This window comes from Leucoraja erinacea, chromosome 7 (genome assembly GCF_028641065.1).
Source record: "Leucoraja erinacea ecotype New England chromosome 7, Leri_hhj_1, whole genome shotgun sequence".
Taxonomy (NCBI): Eukaryota; Metazoa; Chordata; class Chondrichthyes; order Rajiformes; family Rajidae; genus Leucoraja; species Leucoraja erinaceus.
Genome location: NC_073383.1, coordinates 48,559,451 through 48,577,379, shown reverse-complemented (window position 1 = coordinate 48,577,379; position 17,929 = coordinate 48,559,451). Strand labels below are relative to the sequence as shown.

The following is a 17,929-nucleotide window of genomic DNA, read 5'->3' as shown; positions in this document are numbered from 1 at the left end:
GCATTAAGGACATCATCCCTCACTCCTTGTGGTCCATTATAGAGAGATTTTCCTGTTATTGATAAGCCAAGGCAGAGTGGACTACAGACCAAGTGTTGGTAAATGGGATTCAGGAAGGTGCCTGATGGTTGGCATGGATATGGTGAGCTGAAGAGCCTGTTTCTGTGCCACGTGACGTTGATGCTATTCCATCTGGAGTGAGGGTTAAGCAATTTCAATGAATAAATCTTAGGTCGCTTCTGCAAGAGACTGCTAGACATTGAAAAGAAAGTGAAAAGCACAGGAGAACAGAGTTGATTCTAATTTACATACCAGGAAGCCTGACGAATTGTCCAAAAGACATCGGAATCTGCATATAAAATTCCTCTCCATGAAAGAGGAATTCTCAGGAGGAAGTTGATGAGGATCATAAGTGATAACAGTGGGACAAAGGTTGCTGCCCTCTGTAATAGCTGGGTGGTGAAACAGAAGGAGAGGGTTAAATATAATACAAAACTATGAAATCAAATGCATGGCTTAAAATACACAGATGTTTTAGATAGTGTTTAAAACTGCTTACACAAAAAGGATTTCATCTAAACAAGATGTGATGGACTTGCCCTGTTTTTCCAATGGCCTTTGTTAAGCTGGAAGAGTCAGGAATGCCCATCACTTTGACCATTCCCTTTTCTCTCCTGGGAGAAGATACAGGAGCTTGAAAGCCCAGATGTCCAGACAAGAACAGTGTCTTTCTGACCTTTAACAGACTCCTAGACCAATCACCTCTTTCAACCACATTCCCGGTGGTTCTACTTTTACTTAGTTTTTAGTTTGGAGATACAGCATGGAAACAGGCCCTTTGGCCCCCTGAGTCCGTGCAGACCAGCGATCCCCACACACTAACAATATCCTACACACACGAGAGACAATATACATTTATACCAAGCCAATTAGCCTACAAACCCGGACGTCTTTGGAGTGCAGGAGGAAATCGGAGCTTCCTGGAGAAATCCCCCGCAGGTCACGGGGAGAACATACAATGACCGTACAGACAAGCAATTGTAGTCAAGATTAAACCTGAGTCTCTGGAGCTGTAAGGCACCAACTCTACCGCTGCACCACCATGCCGCCATTAAATTCATTGATTATTCCATCATTTCACTTTAATATTATTTTGCACTCGTCAGGATTTTTGCATAAAAATCTTGCACTGCTCTGCTGTTTTACACTTGTCATTGTATTTATTATCATTTATATCATTACCATGTACTTTATGAGTTTTATCTGAACAAGAAATTCCACTGCACCCTGATGTATATGACAATAAACTAGTCTGTAATATGTAGTTCATGAAGGGGTTATCCTTATGGAAGAGATGCACATTTCTCTCTCACTGTCAAATTTTAGTCATTTTCTCGCACTTCCCTCTTCCTGCCAGAACTATGCAGCTCACTCTGACCTGACCTGGTGCATGTCCACAGACATAGAGAAACATCAGCAGTAGGGCTGCACCTCATATGACGGCACTTAAAACCGTACCAGCTTCACCAGCGTGAACCCCATGGAAACCAGAGAGACATAAAGATGTGCCATCCACCAGCGGCAGGGAATTCTGCCCGGTATCACTTACTGCAGTGCCATAGATGAAGGGTTTCCAGTTTCAACATTTTCCAAATGATGGGAGGGAAAATTAATTATGTTGGATGAAAAAATGATGGGAGAAATTCATAAACCAAGCAAAGATTCTCTTCAAACATCCAGACATCCTTGCATTCTTGCATAATCCAAAGACATCCTTGCATTCTTATCTCCAAACTTGGCAACAACTCTGATTTCACAGTGCAAATGTGAACCATTTCCAGTCTTTTCCTCCTGGTCAAAGGAGTTATTGCTGAAGCCATATCAAACCAGCAACAACCCTTTGTTTACCATTTACCTCATTGGAGACCCTCAAACTATCTTTAATCGAAATTTACTAGACTTGCACTATCGTTATTCCCTTAATCCTGTATGTGTACATTGTGAACAGCTTGATTGTAATTACGTAAAGTCTTTCCACTGACTGGACAGCATGGAACATGAAGGCTTTTCAATGTACCTTGGTACACATCACAATAAACTAAACAAAAACTTTAAAAATTCCTTCCCTCCTCAATCTCTATGCAAACTAAAACTAAGTTTTCTCTCTTTCTCGTGATTTTCAATACAAACTTTGCTCCTCTCTCTGGCAGTGTTGCCTGACCTGCTAAGTGTTTCCAACATTTTTATGCTTTTGTTTCAAATTTTCAGTCTCAGCAATCTTTGATAGAATAAAAGTATTAGTTTATTGTATAATTGTTACTTGTCTGAACCATTTAAACCTGGCCATACCATCAATATGAGGGTTTTAGACAATAGACAATAGACACTAGGTGCTGGAGTAGGCCATTTGGCCCCCTCGAGCCAGCACCGCCATTCAATGTGATCATGGCAGATCATCCCCAATCATCCCCAATCCCCGTTCCTGCCTTTTCCCCATATCCCCTGATTCCGCTATTTATAACAGCCCTATCTAGCTCTCTCTTGAAAGCATCCAGAGAATCTGCCTCCACCACCCTCTGAGGCAGAGAATTCCATAGACTCACCACTCTGTGAGAAAAAGTGATTCTCCGTTCTAAATGGCTTACTCCTTATTCGTAAACTGGTTCTGGACTCCCCCAACATCGGGAACATGTTTCCTGCTTCTAGCGTGTCCAAGCCCTTAACAATCTTATCTATATTACTAAAAGTCTGATCTTGACCGTTTTTGACTTACTGTGCTGTGATTTCCGAGAGAACGCCGCCACATACGGCCATAATTTTTGGCCATCTCACTCAAAGTACCCCTCCGCTGGACTGGACAGGAGGTCGCTTCCCATTGATGAAAAATCAGGGAGATATTAACGTTTTTTTTTTAATCGCCATTCTCACTGCTGCCCCCGCTGGCGGCAGGGGGAGGGACTATAACACCCGGAAGTGTCGTGCCTCACTCAGTCTTTGCGAGATGGGGGAAGTGAGAGGGTCACGGCTCTCTGAGCTGCGAATAACACTGAACGCACGTCTATTCCACGGAGAGTGCCCCTAATATGGTTCTAAAATGCTCTGTTCTGGTGAGTGTGTTTGTTGGACGTTATTTAAAGCATGTTTTTGCTTCATCACCAGCAGCGTCTACAGGAGGCTTTAAACATTTGTTTTACACACTGTATATTCAACACGTTCTGAAGTTACTTGGCATTTTAGTATTGGGTGAGTGTGGGTGAGTGAATGTGTGGGTGAGTGAGTGTGTGTGCGTGTGCGTGTGCGTGTGTGTGCGTGTAAATCAGTCTGTGTGTGTGTGTATGAGTCTGTGCGTGTGTGTGTGTGAATCAGTCTGTGTGTGTGTGTGGATGAGTCTGTATGTGTGTGTGTGTGAATGACAAGGAGTGTGGGGGGGAATGAAGGGAGGAGGGGTGATGGAGTGAACTGCCAGCACAACAGCCGTAAGTGAATGAACTGCCAGGCCAATAATCCATTCAGTCCACCCTCTCCCCCTTCTCTCTCACAGTCTGTCACCTGTTTTGGGCAGAATTGCTGGCAGTTTCCTAGCTGCCAGCCCCGAGTCACTGTGCTGCCAGGCCTCAGTGACTGAGCTGACAGCCCAAGAATCCATTTGGCCCACATTGTCTATACTATCTCGCTGGAAACCAGTACCTTCAGCCCACAACACCCATACTAGCGCAACAGAAAGCCCCCCCCCCACTGGTGAGCAATATTGGAATTGATGGAGAGGTGGAATATTGCATTGGGTGACCAGCCCTCCCGTGTGATACTGGGACCCAACGGGTGCCACTTAGTCTAGTATCTTATATAATCTCAATGAGATATCCTCTCATCCTTCTAAACTCCAGAGTGTACAAGCCCAGCTGCTCCATTCTCTCAGCATATGACAGTCCCGCCATCCGGGAATTAACCTTGTAAACCCACGCTGCACTCCCTCAATAGCAAGAATGTCCTTCGTCAAATTAGGGGACCAAAACTGCACACAATACTCCAGGTGTGGTCTCACTGGGGCTCTGTACAACTGCAGATGGACCTCTTTGCTCCTATATTCGATTCCTCGTGTTATAAAGGCCAACATGCCATTTGCTTTCTTCACTGCCTGCTGTACCTGCATGCATACTTTCAAAGACTGATGTACAAGAAACCCCAGATCCCTTTTCCAAACCTGGCACCATTTAGATAGTAATCTGCCTTCCTGTTTTTGCTACCAAAGTGGATAACCTCACATTTATCCGCATTAAACTTCATCTGCCATGCATCTTCCCACTCCCCCAACCTATCCAAGTCACCCTGCGGTTTTCTCAATGTTATAACCTGGAGTAATGCAGAAGCACATACTTCCATGCTCATCAGAGGAAGGAAGGTCAGAAGTGAGTGTGGGGATTGGCTGAACAATTAGTTGGGAAGATTGGTAAATTGGATAATAGGGCAATTTAGCATCTGCTACAAGCATGATTTGCCCAAGGGGTGTGGCCCTGTCGCGGGAAGTGCCTTGTGAGAAAAGTGTGATTCTTCGGCGAGTAGGCTGAGGGAGGACGCCACACCAAACGCTGGAGAGGGAGAGACCAAAGAAGGAAATGTCAAGCAAGCTGATTCAGTGTGATGCTTGCAGGATGTGGGAGGTCAAGGGCACTGCTGGTGCCTCTGGATGCTACAAATGTGAGAAGTGCATCCAGGTACAGCTCCTGAAGGACTGTGTTGGGGAACTGGAGAAGCAAGTGGATGACCTCAGGTTTGTCCGAGAAACTGAGTCGTTCCTCGACAAGTCCTACAGTAAGATTGTTGCACCTAAAGTACTGGAAGAGAGAAGGTGGGTGACGGTAAGAAAGGGAAGGAAACATGGAATGCAAAGGTCCCCGGGTGTTGTACTTCTTGAGAACAGGTTCACCCACTTAGAAGCTGTCAGGACAGAAGACGTTAACACACTGAGCGCCGGACTGGCTTGCGAAGCAAAAAGTGCTGTTGAGGCAAAACCAAAGAGGCCGATGTCAGGCAACACCGTGGTAGTTGGAGACTCCATTGTGAGAGGTACGGACAGGGGTTTCTGCGGCAACAGACGGGATTCGAGGATGGTGTGCTACCTCCCTGGTGCCAGGATCCAGGATGTCATGGACAGAGTGCAGAAAATCCTCAAGGGCGAAGGTGAACAGCCGGAAGTAGTAGTGCATGTCAGCACAAACTATGTTGGAAAGAAGGGGATGAATATTCTGCAGCGTGACTTTAGAGAGTTAGGGAAAAATGCTGACAAGCTGGACCTCCAGGGTGGTTATCTCCAGTTTGCTTCCAGTTCCTTGTGTTGGACAGAGCAGGAACAGGGATATACAGGACCTGAATGTGTGGCTTAGGAACTGGGGCAGGGGGCAGGGATTTGGATTCTTAAACCACTGGGATCTGCTTTGGAGTAAGTGGGAACTGTGCAAAAGGGATGGATTGCACCTTAACAGGTGGGGGACCAGCATTCTGGCAGGCAGGTTTGCCACTGCTACACAGGTGGTTTTAAACTAAATAAGGTGGTGGTGAGTGGTGTCAAATGGGATAGTCGAGGATGGAGTTAAAGGGAAAGAGAATAAAGGGATCGTTAATGACCCCACAATTAACGGGAAAGAAATCTCACAAAGGGATAGGAGAGTATGGCCAAGTGTAATAGGGATCGATGTGAAAGGTGAGTTGCGTAAGAAATTAAAAGTATTGTATATGAATACGTGAAGTATAAGAGGTGAAGTAGATGAGCTTGAGGCTCAGTTAGAGGTTGGTTGATATGACATTGTGGGGATTACTGAGATGTGGCTGCAGGAGGATCGGGACGGAACTTAATATTCAGGGTTAAACATCCTATAGAAAGAACAAGCAGGTGTGCAGAGGAGGAGGGGGGTAGCTCTGCTGGTGATGGATGGAATTCAGTCCCTTGCGAAGGAAGACATAGGGACTGACAAGGTAGAGTCACCGTGGATTGAGTTGAGGAATTGTAAAGGCAAGAAGACACTAATTGGTGTTATCTACCAAATAGTTGTCCGGATGTAGGGTGTAAGTTGCAGCAGGAGTTAAAACTGGCACGTAACATAGGTAATGCCACTGTGGTGATGGGGGATTTCAATATGTAGGTAGACTGGGAAAATCAGGTTGGTTCAGAACCTCAAGAAAGAGAGTTTGTAGAGTGTCTCTGAGATGGATTCTTAGAGCAGTTGTAATGGAGTTGACCAGAGAAAAGGCAATTCTGGATTTAGTGTTGTCTAATGAACCAGATTTGATAAGAGAACTCAAGGTAAAGGAACCACTTGGAGGTAGTGATCATAATATGATCAGTTTTAATCTGCAATTTGAGAAGGAGAAGGTTAAATCGGAAGTGGCAGTGATGCAGTTGAACAAAAAGGACTATGAAGGCATGAGAGGGGAGCTGGCCAAGGTATACTGGAGAATGATCCTAGCAGGAATGATGGTGGAACAGCAATGGCAGGAATTTCTGGGCATAATCCGGAAGATGCAGGATCATTTCATTCCAAAAAGGAAGAAAGATTCCAAGGGGAGTAGGAGGCAACTGTGGCTAACAAGAGAAGTTAGGGATAGAATAAAACTAAAAGAAAAGATGTATAACACAGCAAAGAGTAGCTGGGAGCCAGAGGATTGGGAAACTTTCATAGGACAACAGAAGGAAACAAAACGGGCAATACGGGCTGAAAAGATGAAGTACGAGGGAAAGCTGGCCAGGAATATAAAGAAGGACAGTAAAAGATTCTTTAGATATGTTAAGGGTAAAATAGTAGCAAAGTCAAAGGTGGGTCCCTTGAAGGCAGACACGGGTGAAATTATTATGGGTAACAAGGAAATGGCAGAAGAGTTGAACAGGTACTTCGGATCTGTCTTCACTAAGGAAGACACAAACAATCTCCCAGATGTACTGGAGGACAGAGGATCTAAGGGGGTAGAGGAACTGAAAGAAATTTTCATTAGGCGAGAAATAGTATTGGGTAGGCTAATGGGACTGAAGGATGATAAATCCCCTGGGCCGGATGATCCGCCTCCCAGGGTCCTCAGGGAGGTGGCTCTAGAAAAAGTGGATGCATTGGTGATCATTTTCCAATGTTCAATAGATTCAGGATCAGTTCCTGTGGATTGGAGGATAGCTAATGTTATCCCACTTTTCAAGAAAGGAGCAGGAGAGAAAACGGGGAATTACAGACCAGTTACCCTGACTTCGGTGGTGGGAAAGATGCTGGAGTCAATTATTAAAGAGGTAATAATGGGGCATTTAGATAGCAGTAAAATGATTTGTCCAGGTCAACATGGATTTATGAAATGGAAATCATGCTTGACTAATCTTCTGGAAATTTTTGAAGATATGGCACATAAAATGGATGAAGGAGAGCCAGTGGATGTAGTGTATCTAGACTTTCAGAAAGCCTTTGATAAGGTCTCGCATGGGATACTGGTGACTAAAATTAGAGCACATGGTATTGGGGGTAGGGTGTTGACTTGGATAGAAAATTGGTTGGCAGATAGGAAGCAAAGAGTAGGAGTGAACGGGTCCTTTTCAGACTGGCAGGCAGTGGCGAGTGGAGTGCCGCAAGGCTCGGAGTTGGGGCCACAACTGTTTACCATACATATTAATGATTTGAAAGAGGGAATTAGGAGCAACACTAGCAAGTTTGCGGATGACACAAAGCTGGGTGGCAGTGTGAACTGTGAAGAGGATGTTAGGGGGTTGCAGGGTGACCTGGACAGGTTGAGTGAGTGGGCAGATGCGTGGCAGATGCAGTATAATATAGATAAATGTGAGGTTATCCACTTTGGCGGCAAAAACAAGGGGGCAGATTATTATCTCAATGGGGTTAGGTTAGGGAAGGGGGAGGTTCAGCGAGACCTGGGTGTCCTGGTACAGGTACAGCAGGCAGTGAAGAAAGCTAATGGAATGTTGGCCTTCATAACAAGAGGATTTCAGTATAGGAGTAAAGAAGTTCTTCTGCGGTTATAAAGGGCTCTAGTAAGACCACATCTGGAGTATTGTGTACAGTTTTGGTCTCCTAATTTGTGGAAGGACATCCTTGTGATTGAGGCAGTGCAGTATAGGTTCATGAGATTGATCCCTGGGATGGCTGGACTGTCATATGAGGAAATATTGAAAAGACTAGGCTTGTATTCACTGGAGTTTAGAAGGATGAGGGGAGCTTATAGAAACATATAAAATTATAAAAGGACTGGACAAGCTAGATGCAGGAAAAATGTTCCCAATGTTGGGCGAGACCAGAACCAGGGGCCACAGTCTTAGAATAAAGGGGAGGCCATTTACGACTGAGGTGAGAAAAAACTTTTGAATTTGTGGAATTCCTGCCACAGAGGGTGGTGGGGGACAAATCACTGGATGGATTTAAGAGAGAGTTAGATAGAGCTCTAGGGACTAGGGGAATCAAGGTATATGGGGAGAAGGCAGGCACGGGTTATAATTTTTGGGCCGTTCAGCATGATCATAATGAATGGCGGTGCTGGCTCGAAGGGCCGAAAAGCCTCCTCCTGCACCTATTTTCTACGTTTCTGTGTTTCTAGATCATAAGATATTTACAATTGTACTGCAAGTCAAATGGATAAAAAGATATAAAAATCACTCCAATATCACAGCTGAATAAATGCTCAAACGGGTGCCCAGCTTGTGTGCCCCTTTCATACAATTAGTATATATTGAGTAAACTACAAAAATAAATTATATCATGCTGCTCATAGGACGAGCCTCCAACGGGAAGTACAATTGGGTCTTTGCTACGTGACATTCCAATGACAAAACTTCAAATCCAATTTGCTAAGTAGGGTGTGGACACTTCTCAGTAATATTCTGCCACATTTCAATGGCCAATGTTAATCCCTCAAATATCGAACAAGATTATCCGTTCTTCCACTTCTGCTGTAATGAGGGCTTGCTATTTGAAGAAAGAATGACGTATTTGTGACATTACAACAGTGACAACAGTTCCAAACAGAGATGCTACTTGGTTGTAAGATGTTTTGGGATGTCCTGGAAGACCTATGAAAATATAAATGGACATTTTTTTTGGTAGGCATACACTCCCTCTAACATACTGATGGCTCAATTCCTGCACTCTGTCTAACACCTTAACGCCCTCAGACAATGATTCATGAAAGGAGCTCAATACCACTTTCTTGGGGTCAATTACAAATTAGGAATAAAAAATTGCGAGCCTTCCCAGCTATATCCTCAAACTGTGAACAAACCGGACACCTGACTCAACTTCTTCCTCAAGCAAAGAAAAGCTTTCGTATTTTTCCATATGACATCACCAAACTCTATGGTCAATGAAGTGCAATGTTTGAGACGTCGACATGGTTATATTGCAGAATACATCATTATTCTACAAAACCTTCCCCATCTCAAAACCTTGACGTTCTGCTCCTTATACAGGTACTACGATGCCTTTTGCCCGAGGGCAGCAGATTGAACAGTCCATGATGGAGATGTGTGGGGTCTTTTATAATGTTGTTGGCCTTGGACAAGCAACGTTTGCACGCAATGTCCCGGATTGAAGGAAGAGAAGTCCCAATGATTTTTTCAGCCGTCCTCACCACTCTCTACACGGACTTCCAGTCGGAGGCTTTACAGTCCCCAAACCAGACAGAGATGCAGCTGGTCAAAATGCTCTCTATGGTGCCCCTGTAGAAAGTGGTGAGGACGGGATGGGGGAGGTGAGCTCTTCTCATCCAGCGCAGAAAGTGCAAACACTGCTGTGCTCTCTTAACTAGTGATGCGATGTTTTGTGACCAGGTCAGACTGTTAGTGATCTGCACCCCCAGGAACTTAGTGCTACTGACCAACTCCACCGTTGTCATTAATGTGTAGTGGTGTGTGACTGTGCCGGTTTTTCCTGAAGTCAACGATGACCTCCTTTGTTTTGCCAACATTCAGGATCAGATAGTTCGTGTTGCACCAGTCCACCAGTTGTTTCACCTCCTCCCTGTAAGCCAGTTCATTGTCGTCCCGGATAAGGCCTGCCACTGTTGTGTCATCTGCGTACTTCATGATGTGGTTTGTACTTAACCTGGCACAACAGTCGTGGGTCATCAGGGTAAACTGCAGAGGACTCAGGACGCAGCCCTGAGGGGAGCCGGTGCTCAGAGAGATCATGTTAGAGGTGTTGTTTCCAACCCGCACTGACTGGTTATAGTTCCTGGTTATAGACTGATATATAGTTCCTTGTGTCTATGTGATTATGTCTATGTAATTATTCATGCACATTCTGGCAGTGTTCCCACCATGTGTAACATGGGAAAGAGTGCCCATGAGTACAAAATAAGGTTTTGATGTGTAAAATTCGCCGATAACTCACTGTCGGTGTGGGGGCTGGGATCTTGGCACGCGGGTGGATTGAGGGCCCAGTGGAGCTGCCGCTGAAACAAGGGCCGGTCATCCGTGTGGATTAGCTCATACACACTCTGGTGCACCACGTCCGACTGGAAAAGAACAGAATAATCCCATCAAGTCAATCAACCGGTCAGACAGTGCAGGGGCCGAGAATAAATAGCAGCTGTGAACCAAGCAGAGGCACCAAAAATTCTTTGCATTCCTGGGAACAAAGAATTAGAGCTCGTATAGAACTAGTATGAGAAACTGGAAATACTGAAACCTAAACAAACAAAACAGATTGAAACTGTAAAAACCAGTCAATCAGAATGTATATATATAGAACATTGGGTGGCATTATTCATCAAAGTAAGTAAGTAAATTAAGTAAGTTTATGTTTATTGGCCAAGTATTCACATACCAGGAATTTGCCTTGGTGCTCCGCCCACAGGTAACAACATGACATACAGTGACAGTTATGAATGACTCGGAAAACACTAAACATTAATAATAATACAACATTGATGATAAAACACCATTGATCAAGCATGTGAACCAACAAAATACCAGATCAAAGGGAGGCTACAGATTTTTGGCTGTTGAGTAGATAAAAACTGTTTTTATGACTGGCTGTGGCAGCTTTGACAGTCCGGAGTCGCCTTCCAGAAGGAAGTGATTCAAAGAGTTTGTGGCCAGGGTGAGAGGGGTCAGAGATTATCTTGTCCGCTCGCTTCCTGGCCCTTGCATTGTATAGTTCATCAATGGAGGGAAAGTTGCAGCCAATAACCTTCTCTGCTGATCGGACGATTCGCTGCAGCCTCCAGGTGTCGTGCTTGGTGGCTGAGCCAAACCAGACCATGATGGAGAAGGTGAGAACAGACTCTACGATGGCTGTGTAGAATTGGACCATCATTGCCTGTGGCAGATTCTGCTTCCTCAGCTGCTGTAGGAAGTACATCCTCCGCTGTGCCTTTTTGACTGTGGAGTCAATGGTAACACCCCACTTAAGGTCCTTGGAGATGATGGTTCCCAGGAACTTAAAAGACTCCGCAGATGTGACTGTGGTGTTGTTGATGGTAAGTGGGGTGAGGGGAAGGGGAGCTCTCCTAAAGTCTACTATCAATTCCACTGTCTTAAGAGCATTGAGCTCCAGGTTGTTGCGATGGCACCAGGACGCCAGCTGTGACACTTCCTGTAAAGCAGTAATGGCAAGGGGAGGTCCTTTACTTTAGTTTAGTTTAGTTTAGAGATACAGCGCGGAAACAGGCCCTTCAGCCCACCGGGTACTCGTCGACCAATGATCCCCGCGCATTAACATTATCCTACACCCACCAGGGACAATATATATTTTTACATTTACCAAGCCAATTAACCTACAAACCTGTACGTCTTTGAAGTGTGGGAGGAACCAAAGATCTCGGAGAAAACCCACACAGGTCATGGGGAGAACGTACAAACAATCTGTAGTCGGGATTAAACCTGGGTCTCTGGTGCTGCATTTGCTGTAAGGCAGCAACTCTACCATTGCGCCACCGTGACCTCATAACCCTCATGAGATTGGATGGAAGGAGAGTCACGTGTTTTTCATTTTCTTATATACCAGGACTGGAACAAAGACGTTCTTACTTTGTAAGCACATTAGCACAATGACACCACAAATAAATGTACAACAGTTAATAATACAATAATGTTTCAGTAATACTAGGTAACCAGGCCATAATAGTGCAAACCGAGGTACTTAGCACAACATAAACAAGGTTCAAAATAGTTGTGGAAGTAGGGTTGCGGTTAGGTTTGTGCAGGGTGATTCAAGAGCCTAATTGTTGATGGGAAGAAACTGGACTTGAACTTTAAGGTCACGGTTCTCATGCTCTTGTGCCTTTTTCCCGATGGTAGCAACCAGGTGAGAGCATAGCCCGGATGGTGGGAATTTGATGATATTAGCCGCCATTTGATACAGCACTTCCTCTAGCTCCCTACAATAATGGGCAGGTAAATACGCGTGATGGACCAATCAAGGTCCAAAGCATTCTGCAACTCCTTCATTCACATTCGAGTTACCAAATCAGGCCACGATCTATGATCCAGACAGTGCGCTCTCCACCATACACCCGAGTGTATATAATACAGAGTATTTGGCATTATGCCAAATCTCCTCAAACTTCTGAGGAAGTACAGCCATTGTTGAGCTTTCTTTGTGATTGGATCAATGTGCTGGGCCCTGAGAGGAGAGGCATGGATGGAGAGAGGGGAATTGGGATTCCGAAGTTCAAGAGATAATAAGCACTCCCACAACTGACGTGTTTATAAGCAAAGAAATAAACTGTTGGGGGAACACAGCGGGTCAGCAGCAACCATGCAGGGAAATGGACAAATAAGGTTTCAGGTCGGGTCCCTTCTTACTTCAGGTTTATAACCTGTTTACAGGACAGCAAGTTGAATGAACAACAGGATTAGAATTGGGTCCCACAGCTGCAGTAAAGTGGAAACAAAACTTTGAGAGCAGTGGAATGAGGTGAGAAGGTGCATGGGGAGATCTGGACACAGAGGGGATAGTTGGAAAGAATGGAAGGAACCGTTGAAGCAAGTGAAAGGCAGAGCTAAAGGAGAGAAAGTGGGAGAGGAGAGGAAGAGAGAAAATGAGGGGTGGGGAAGAGTGGGAAAAGAGAAAGGAAGAGGTGGATGGGTGCACGGAGGGGTAGATAAATGGGGGAGTGGAGAGGCTGAGAAGAACAAGTAGAGAAAGAGAGAAAAGGGGGATGGTAAGAGAGAAAAGCAGGAAGAAAGTGCAGAAGAGGTATAACGTCAACATGATAAAGTGAAGGGACTATGTGCTTCTCTCATCTATTCTCAATGATCACTACATGCTGACGGTTTCTGGTGCTGTACATCATGGTCATTCTTTACGTTTTTCAGCCACAGGGTGCAACACAACTGTGCAATCTGACTTGTAGCGGACATCCACATGTACACCCTCAGATACTTTGCATGAAGTGCCCCCATCCCTACTGCTCGAACTGAGACCACTGTGCACCACTGAGGAGCACCCAGTGTGCATGCAACATCTCTATAGCAGATAGACACAAAAAGCTGGAGTAACTCAGCGGGACAGGCAGCATCTCTGGGAAGGAATGGGTGACATTTCGTGTTGAGACCCTTCTTCAGAATGCAGTCTGAAGAAGGGTCTCAATCCAAAACATCACCCATTCCTTCTCTCCAGAGATGCTGCCTGTCCCCCTGAGTTATCTTCGGTTTAAACCAGCATCTGCAGTTCCTTCTTCCACATCTCTACAGCAGATGGTTCTTATTCCTTAATAAATGGTCATAGTCACACACTGTGGAAACAGGCCCTTCGGCTGATCTTTCCTACACTGTCCAACATGTCCCATCTGCACAAGTCCTACCTACCCACCTTGGCCCACATCCTTCTAACCCTGTCCTATCCATGTACCTGTTAAAATGTTTCTTAAACGTTGTGATATTAAAGTCGTTCAATATATTCTGCTCCTCCAAATACAGCATGCAATCTACACAATGGTGTGACTGATGCTTGTGCTTCCATGACTCAAATTCTATTAGACATGCTTCAATTGGAAAGACAGCTAGCATTCAACCTCAAGGTCAATGGACATTTATATGATTCTACAAATGGGAATTGATGCCATCAACTGGAGCTTTGGAGGGTTGCTTATTCTGATTGGAGGCTTGTGGACCGATGGAGAGCCGCAGGAGACGGTGCTGGGTCCACTCATTTGTTATCTACATTAATGATTTGGATGACAACGTAGTTAACATTGTTAGTAAATTTGCAGATGACACCAAACTTGGTGGAATAGTGGACAGTGAGGAAGGATATCCTAATTTAGATCAGGATGTGGATTAGTTGTGGTAAGGTGACCCAATTAATGGCAAATGAAATTTAACTCTGACAAGTGTGAGGTGTTGCACTTTGATATACCTAATCCAGGGAAGGACTTGCACAGTAACTGGTAGAGCCCTGGAGAGTGTTGTGGTACAGAAAGATCTTGGAGTAAAGTGGCCTTATTCCCTAAAAATGGGCGGATGAGATAAATAAGGTGTGATGTGTGGAATGTTTGCCTTCTTTGGGAAAGTTACCGAGAGCAAAAGTTGGACATCATGATGTATAGTCACTGGCAAGACCACGGAGTACTGTGTGCAACTCAACTGTGCTCACGCAAGGATGGCATTAACTTGGAAATAGTGCAAAAGAGGTTCACCAAGATGATACCTGGACTTACGGGCTTTAGTTAGAGGGAAAGGATGGATAGACTGCAACTTCTTTCATTGCAGCATAGGAAGCTGAGGGATTACATTATTGAAGTATACAAAATCATAAGGGGCGTGGATAAAGTGAATGCTCAGTCTTCGCCTCAGATCAGAATATTCTAAAACTAGAGAGCAAAAGCTTAAAGTGAGAGGGGAAATTTAAGTTTAGTTTAGATTGGTTTATCATTGGCACGTGTACAGGTACAGTGGAAATCTTTTGTTTGTGTACTATCCAGTCAAAGAAAGACTGTACTTGATTACAATCAAGCTATCCACAGTACACAGATAAAGAATAAAGGAATAAAGAAAAACGTCGCCTATTCCTTCGCTCTATAGATGCTGCCTCGCCCGCTGAGTTTCTGCAGATGAAAATATCATTGCCTCATTCCACAAGTGTCCTGGATCTACTGTATATTCTGGCACAGGCCTAAGCAATGGTGAGGAAGTCAATGGCTCTCGTTGAAACCTTGTCACCCTCCACCTCTGCCACTGGAACAGTTGGTCTGTTGTGGAGAGAAAGGCTCCATTGTGAACTGTCATATGATCTGTAGTTGCAGCTACACTTGGATCTGGCCATGTGGCTAACAGCATGAGCCCTGCCTTCCCACCTTGGGATGGTGCCCTCAAAAACTTGGAAAACATTCCCGAACTCCAGGAGTGCTTATTGAATCAGCCATCAATCATCCGCACACGAACATGCACGTGCCACGCTCCATCCTGAACATCCTTACGGGTTGAGGCCCGTTGTTGATACTGGATACGAGGCTCCCTCCTAGGACAAGTAACCACAAATAGGATCCGTCTTCCCACACAGCCAGGATACAACTTCAGTCAAAGCACCAAAGCAGAAGTTTCCCATTAAAATTTGGTTTATCAGAAGGTGCTGAGCAGACTTCATTTCCTGGCACTGCTTTAACACTGTCAATGCTCCTTAAGCACAGCAGCAGGGAGTGGGGAATGTATGAGGGGCTTCCAGCAAACTAAATAAGTGAAGCAACATCATAAGCACACAGCTTTACTATACCACGCAGTGCCAACTTATCGAACGGTCGGTATCAGTTTACTCTGGACCACTGGGGTTTAATCATTCCCACTGCAGGAATGTGAAGTATCAATACCCTGACATAACACTTATGCTGGAGAACCAAGACTCAGTTTGAAGTTTCCATTTCTCTGTTTGCTTCATGTGCCCGCCTGTGACATGCAACAAGTGAAAAAAGTTTCCCTTCCAACTCTCAGGAAATGCTTCTCTGAATTGCCTGCTGAGAGATGGCGGGAGAGGGACTGTGTGCTGGCACGCAAACACATGGGGCTGTGTACTGACTGTACAGTGAAAGAGCTATGTAGTGACACGCAGGCACGGGGCTGTGTACTGACAGTGCAGACACAGGGCTGTGTACTGATGATGCAGACACGGGATTGTATACTGACCGTGCAGACACGAGGCTGTGTACGGATGGTGCCGACATGCAGCTGTGTACTGATGGTGCAGACATGGAGCTGTGTACTGATACGTTGACATGGAGTTGTGTACTGATGGTGCAGACATGGAGCTGTGTACTGATGGTGCAGACATGGAGCTGTGCTGTGTACTGATGGTGCAGACATGGAGCTGTGTACTGATGGTGCAGACATGGAGCTGTGTACTGATGGTGCAGACATGGAGCTGTGTACTGATGGGGCAGACATGGAGCTGTGTACTGATGGGGCAGACATGGAACTGTGTACTGATGGTGCAGACATGGAACTGCGTACTGATGCAAAGACTCGGGTTCATGTGGACAGCAATTCCAGTGAATTACAATCCCTGCAAAAAAACATGTCTCCCCATTCCTTTTATTTTATGACCTCTCATATTCAACATTTCACCTGGACAAAACCGTGTGCGGATGTGGCGTTGAAGGACGAGAAGCCGAAGCAAAGAAGTCAAGGCCAAATAGCCGAATGGAAACGAAGCCGAAACCCCAAATAACCGAAAGCGTATGAAGCCAAAACGCCAACGAACCGAAAGGGCGAGATGCCTAAAACCAACTAACCGAAAGGCTGCGTCGCCTAAAAGCAAACTCACGACTGGCCGCTCTGCCGAAATGCCACCTAACCCAAAGGCTGAGTCGTCTAACTAACAGCCCACTAACCGAATGCTGCTCTGTTGTAAAGTCAAATAATGGCTTGTGTGGGAAATTAACACCCATCCTCCTGTCTCCACCGGCCAGTGATGTGATGGACACGGGGGTCTGGAACTATTGCTGACAAGTTCCACCCCCCCGGCGACATCATGTCCGTTATTTGACTTTTCAGCAGAGCAGCATTCAGTTAATTGGCTTTTAGGCGACGCAGCCTTTCGGTTAGTTGGCTTTTAGGCGTCCCGCTCTTTCGGTTCGTTGGCGTTTCGGCTTCGTTTCCATTCGGCTATTTGGCTTCGACTTCTTTGCCTCGGCTTCTCGTTCTTCGACGCCACATCCGGGTACCGGACAAAACATTCTCTGTGCATCCACCCTCCGGGACCTTTTCTTTCAATTATATCATTTCTCATCTTTCCTTTCCAAATTTAGTCAATCTCACTCAGTTTGTTCTCATTCAAAGAATCCTGATCCCAGGTAATGGTGTGATAAATCAGTGGTGCAGAGTGGCTCTGACAATGGCTCATGACTACTGTGCAAAGCAGGCACGGCAATCTCTATCAAAATATGGAAGGGACCGGGGGACAGGGGGAACACAATTTCCTGGCGGCTGCGCGTGCATGCGCACACTTACACACACGCGCGAGGCTTCGGAGGCTCAATCCAGCGCTAAATGCAGCTCAACTCTGCCTGTCTCGCCAGGTTAACCTACTTCCCTGCCTGGACTGACAGGACACCAGCGCTGCTTCTCAGTGCTGGCTGTAAACCTGGGCCATATTTCCCGCAAGCCCAGGCAGGGCTGTAGGTTAACCTGGTGGGACAGGCAGAGTTGAGCTGGGTTTAGCGTTGCTTCTCTGCGCTGGCTGTGGGCCTGGGGGCACAGCTCCCGTCTGACTCCGACCTCTCTGGCCACCCTCGGGTGTGGGGAGGGGGGCAACTCGGGTGGGGGCGGGACAGCGCCGGAGAGCCGTGATTGATCCTGGCTGCGGTCTGTGCCAAGAGTGTTTTGGCACGTCTCCCTCCTCCAATGATCGTGCTGAATCATCATGTCCCGCCCCCATTGCCTGCTGGCCGACGTCTCTTTCGTCCAATCGGCGCCCTCAATCATCAGTCGCACCCCAACTGTCTCGCGGAAAGCGGAGAT

General features: G+C 45.8%; 1 protein-coding gene across 2 annotated transcripts in view; it reads right to left on the bottom strand.

Moving 5' to 3' along the window:
• ahr2 (aryl hydrocarbon receptor 2) overlaps positions 1-17,929 on the bottom strand; it is a 132,422-nt gene that overhangs the window by 12,117 nt on the left and 102,376 nt on the right. For both annotated transcript variants that reach the window (XM_055638517.1, XM_055638516.1), the window contains exons 5-6: positions 10,365-10,488; positions 313-452 (exon numbers count right to left, since the gene is read on the bottom strand). In XM_055638517.1, coding sequence (XP_055494492.1) covers positions 313-452; positions 10,365-10,488 — 264 coding nt within the window. The remainder of the gene's footprint in view (positions 1-312; positions 453-10,364; positions 10,489-17,929) is intronic.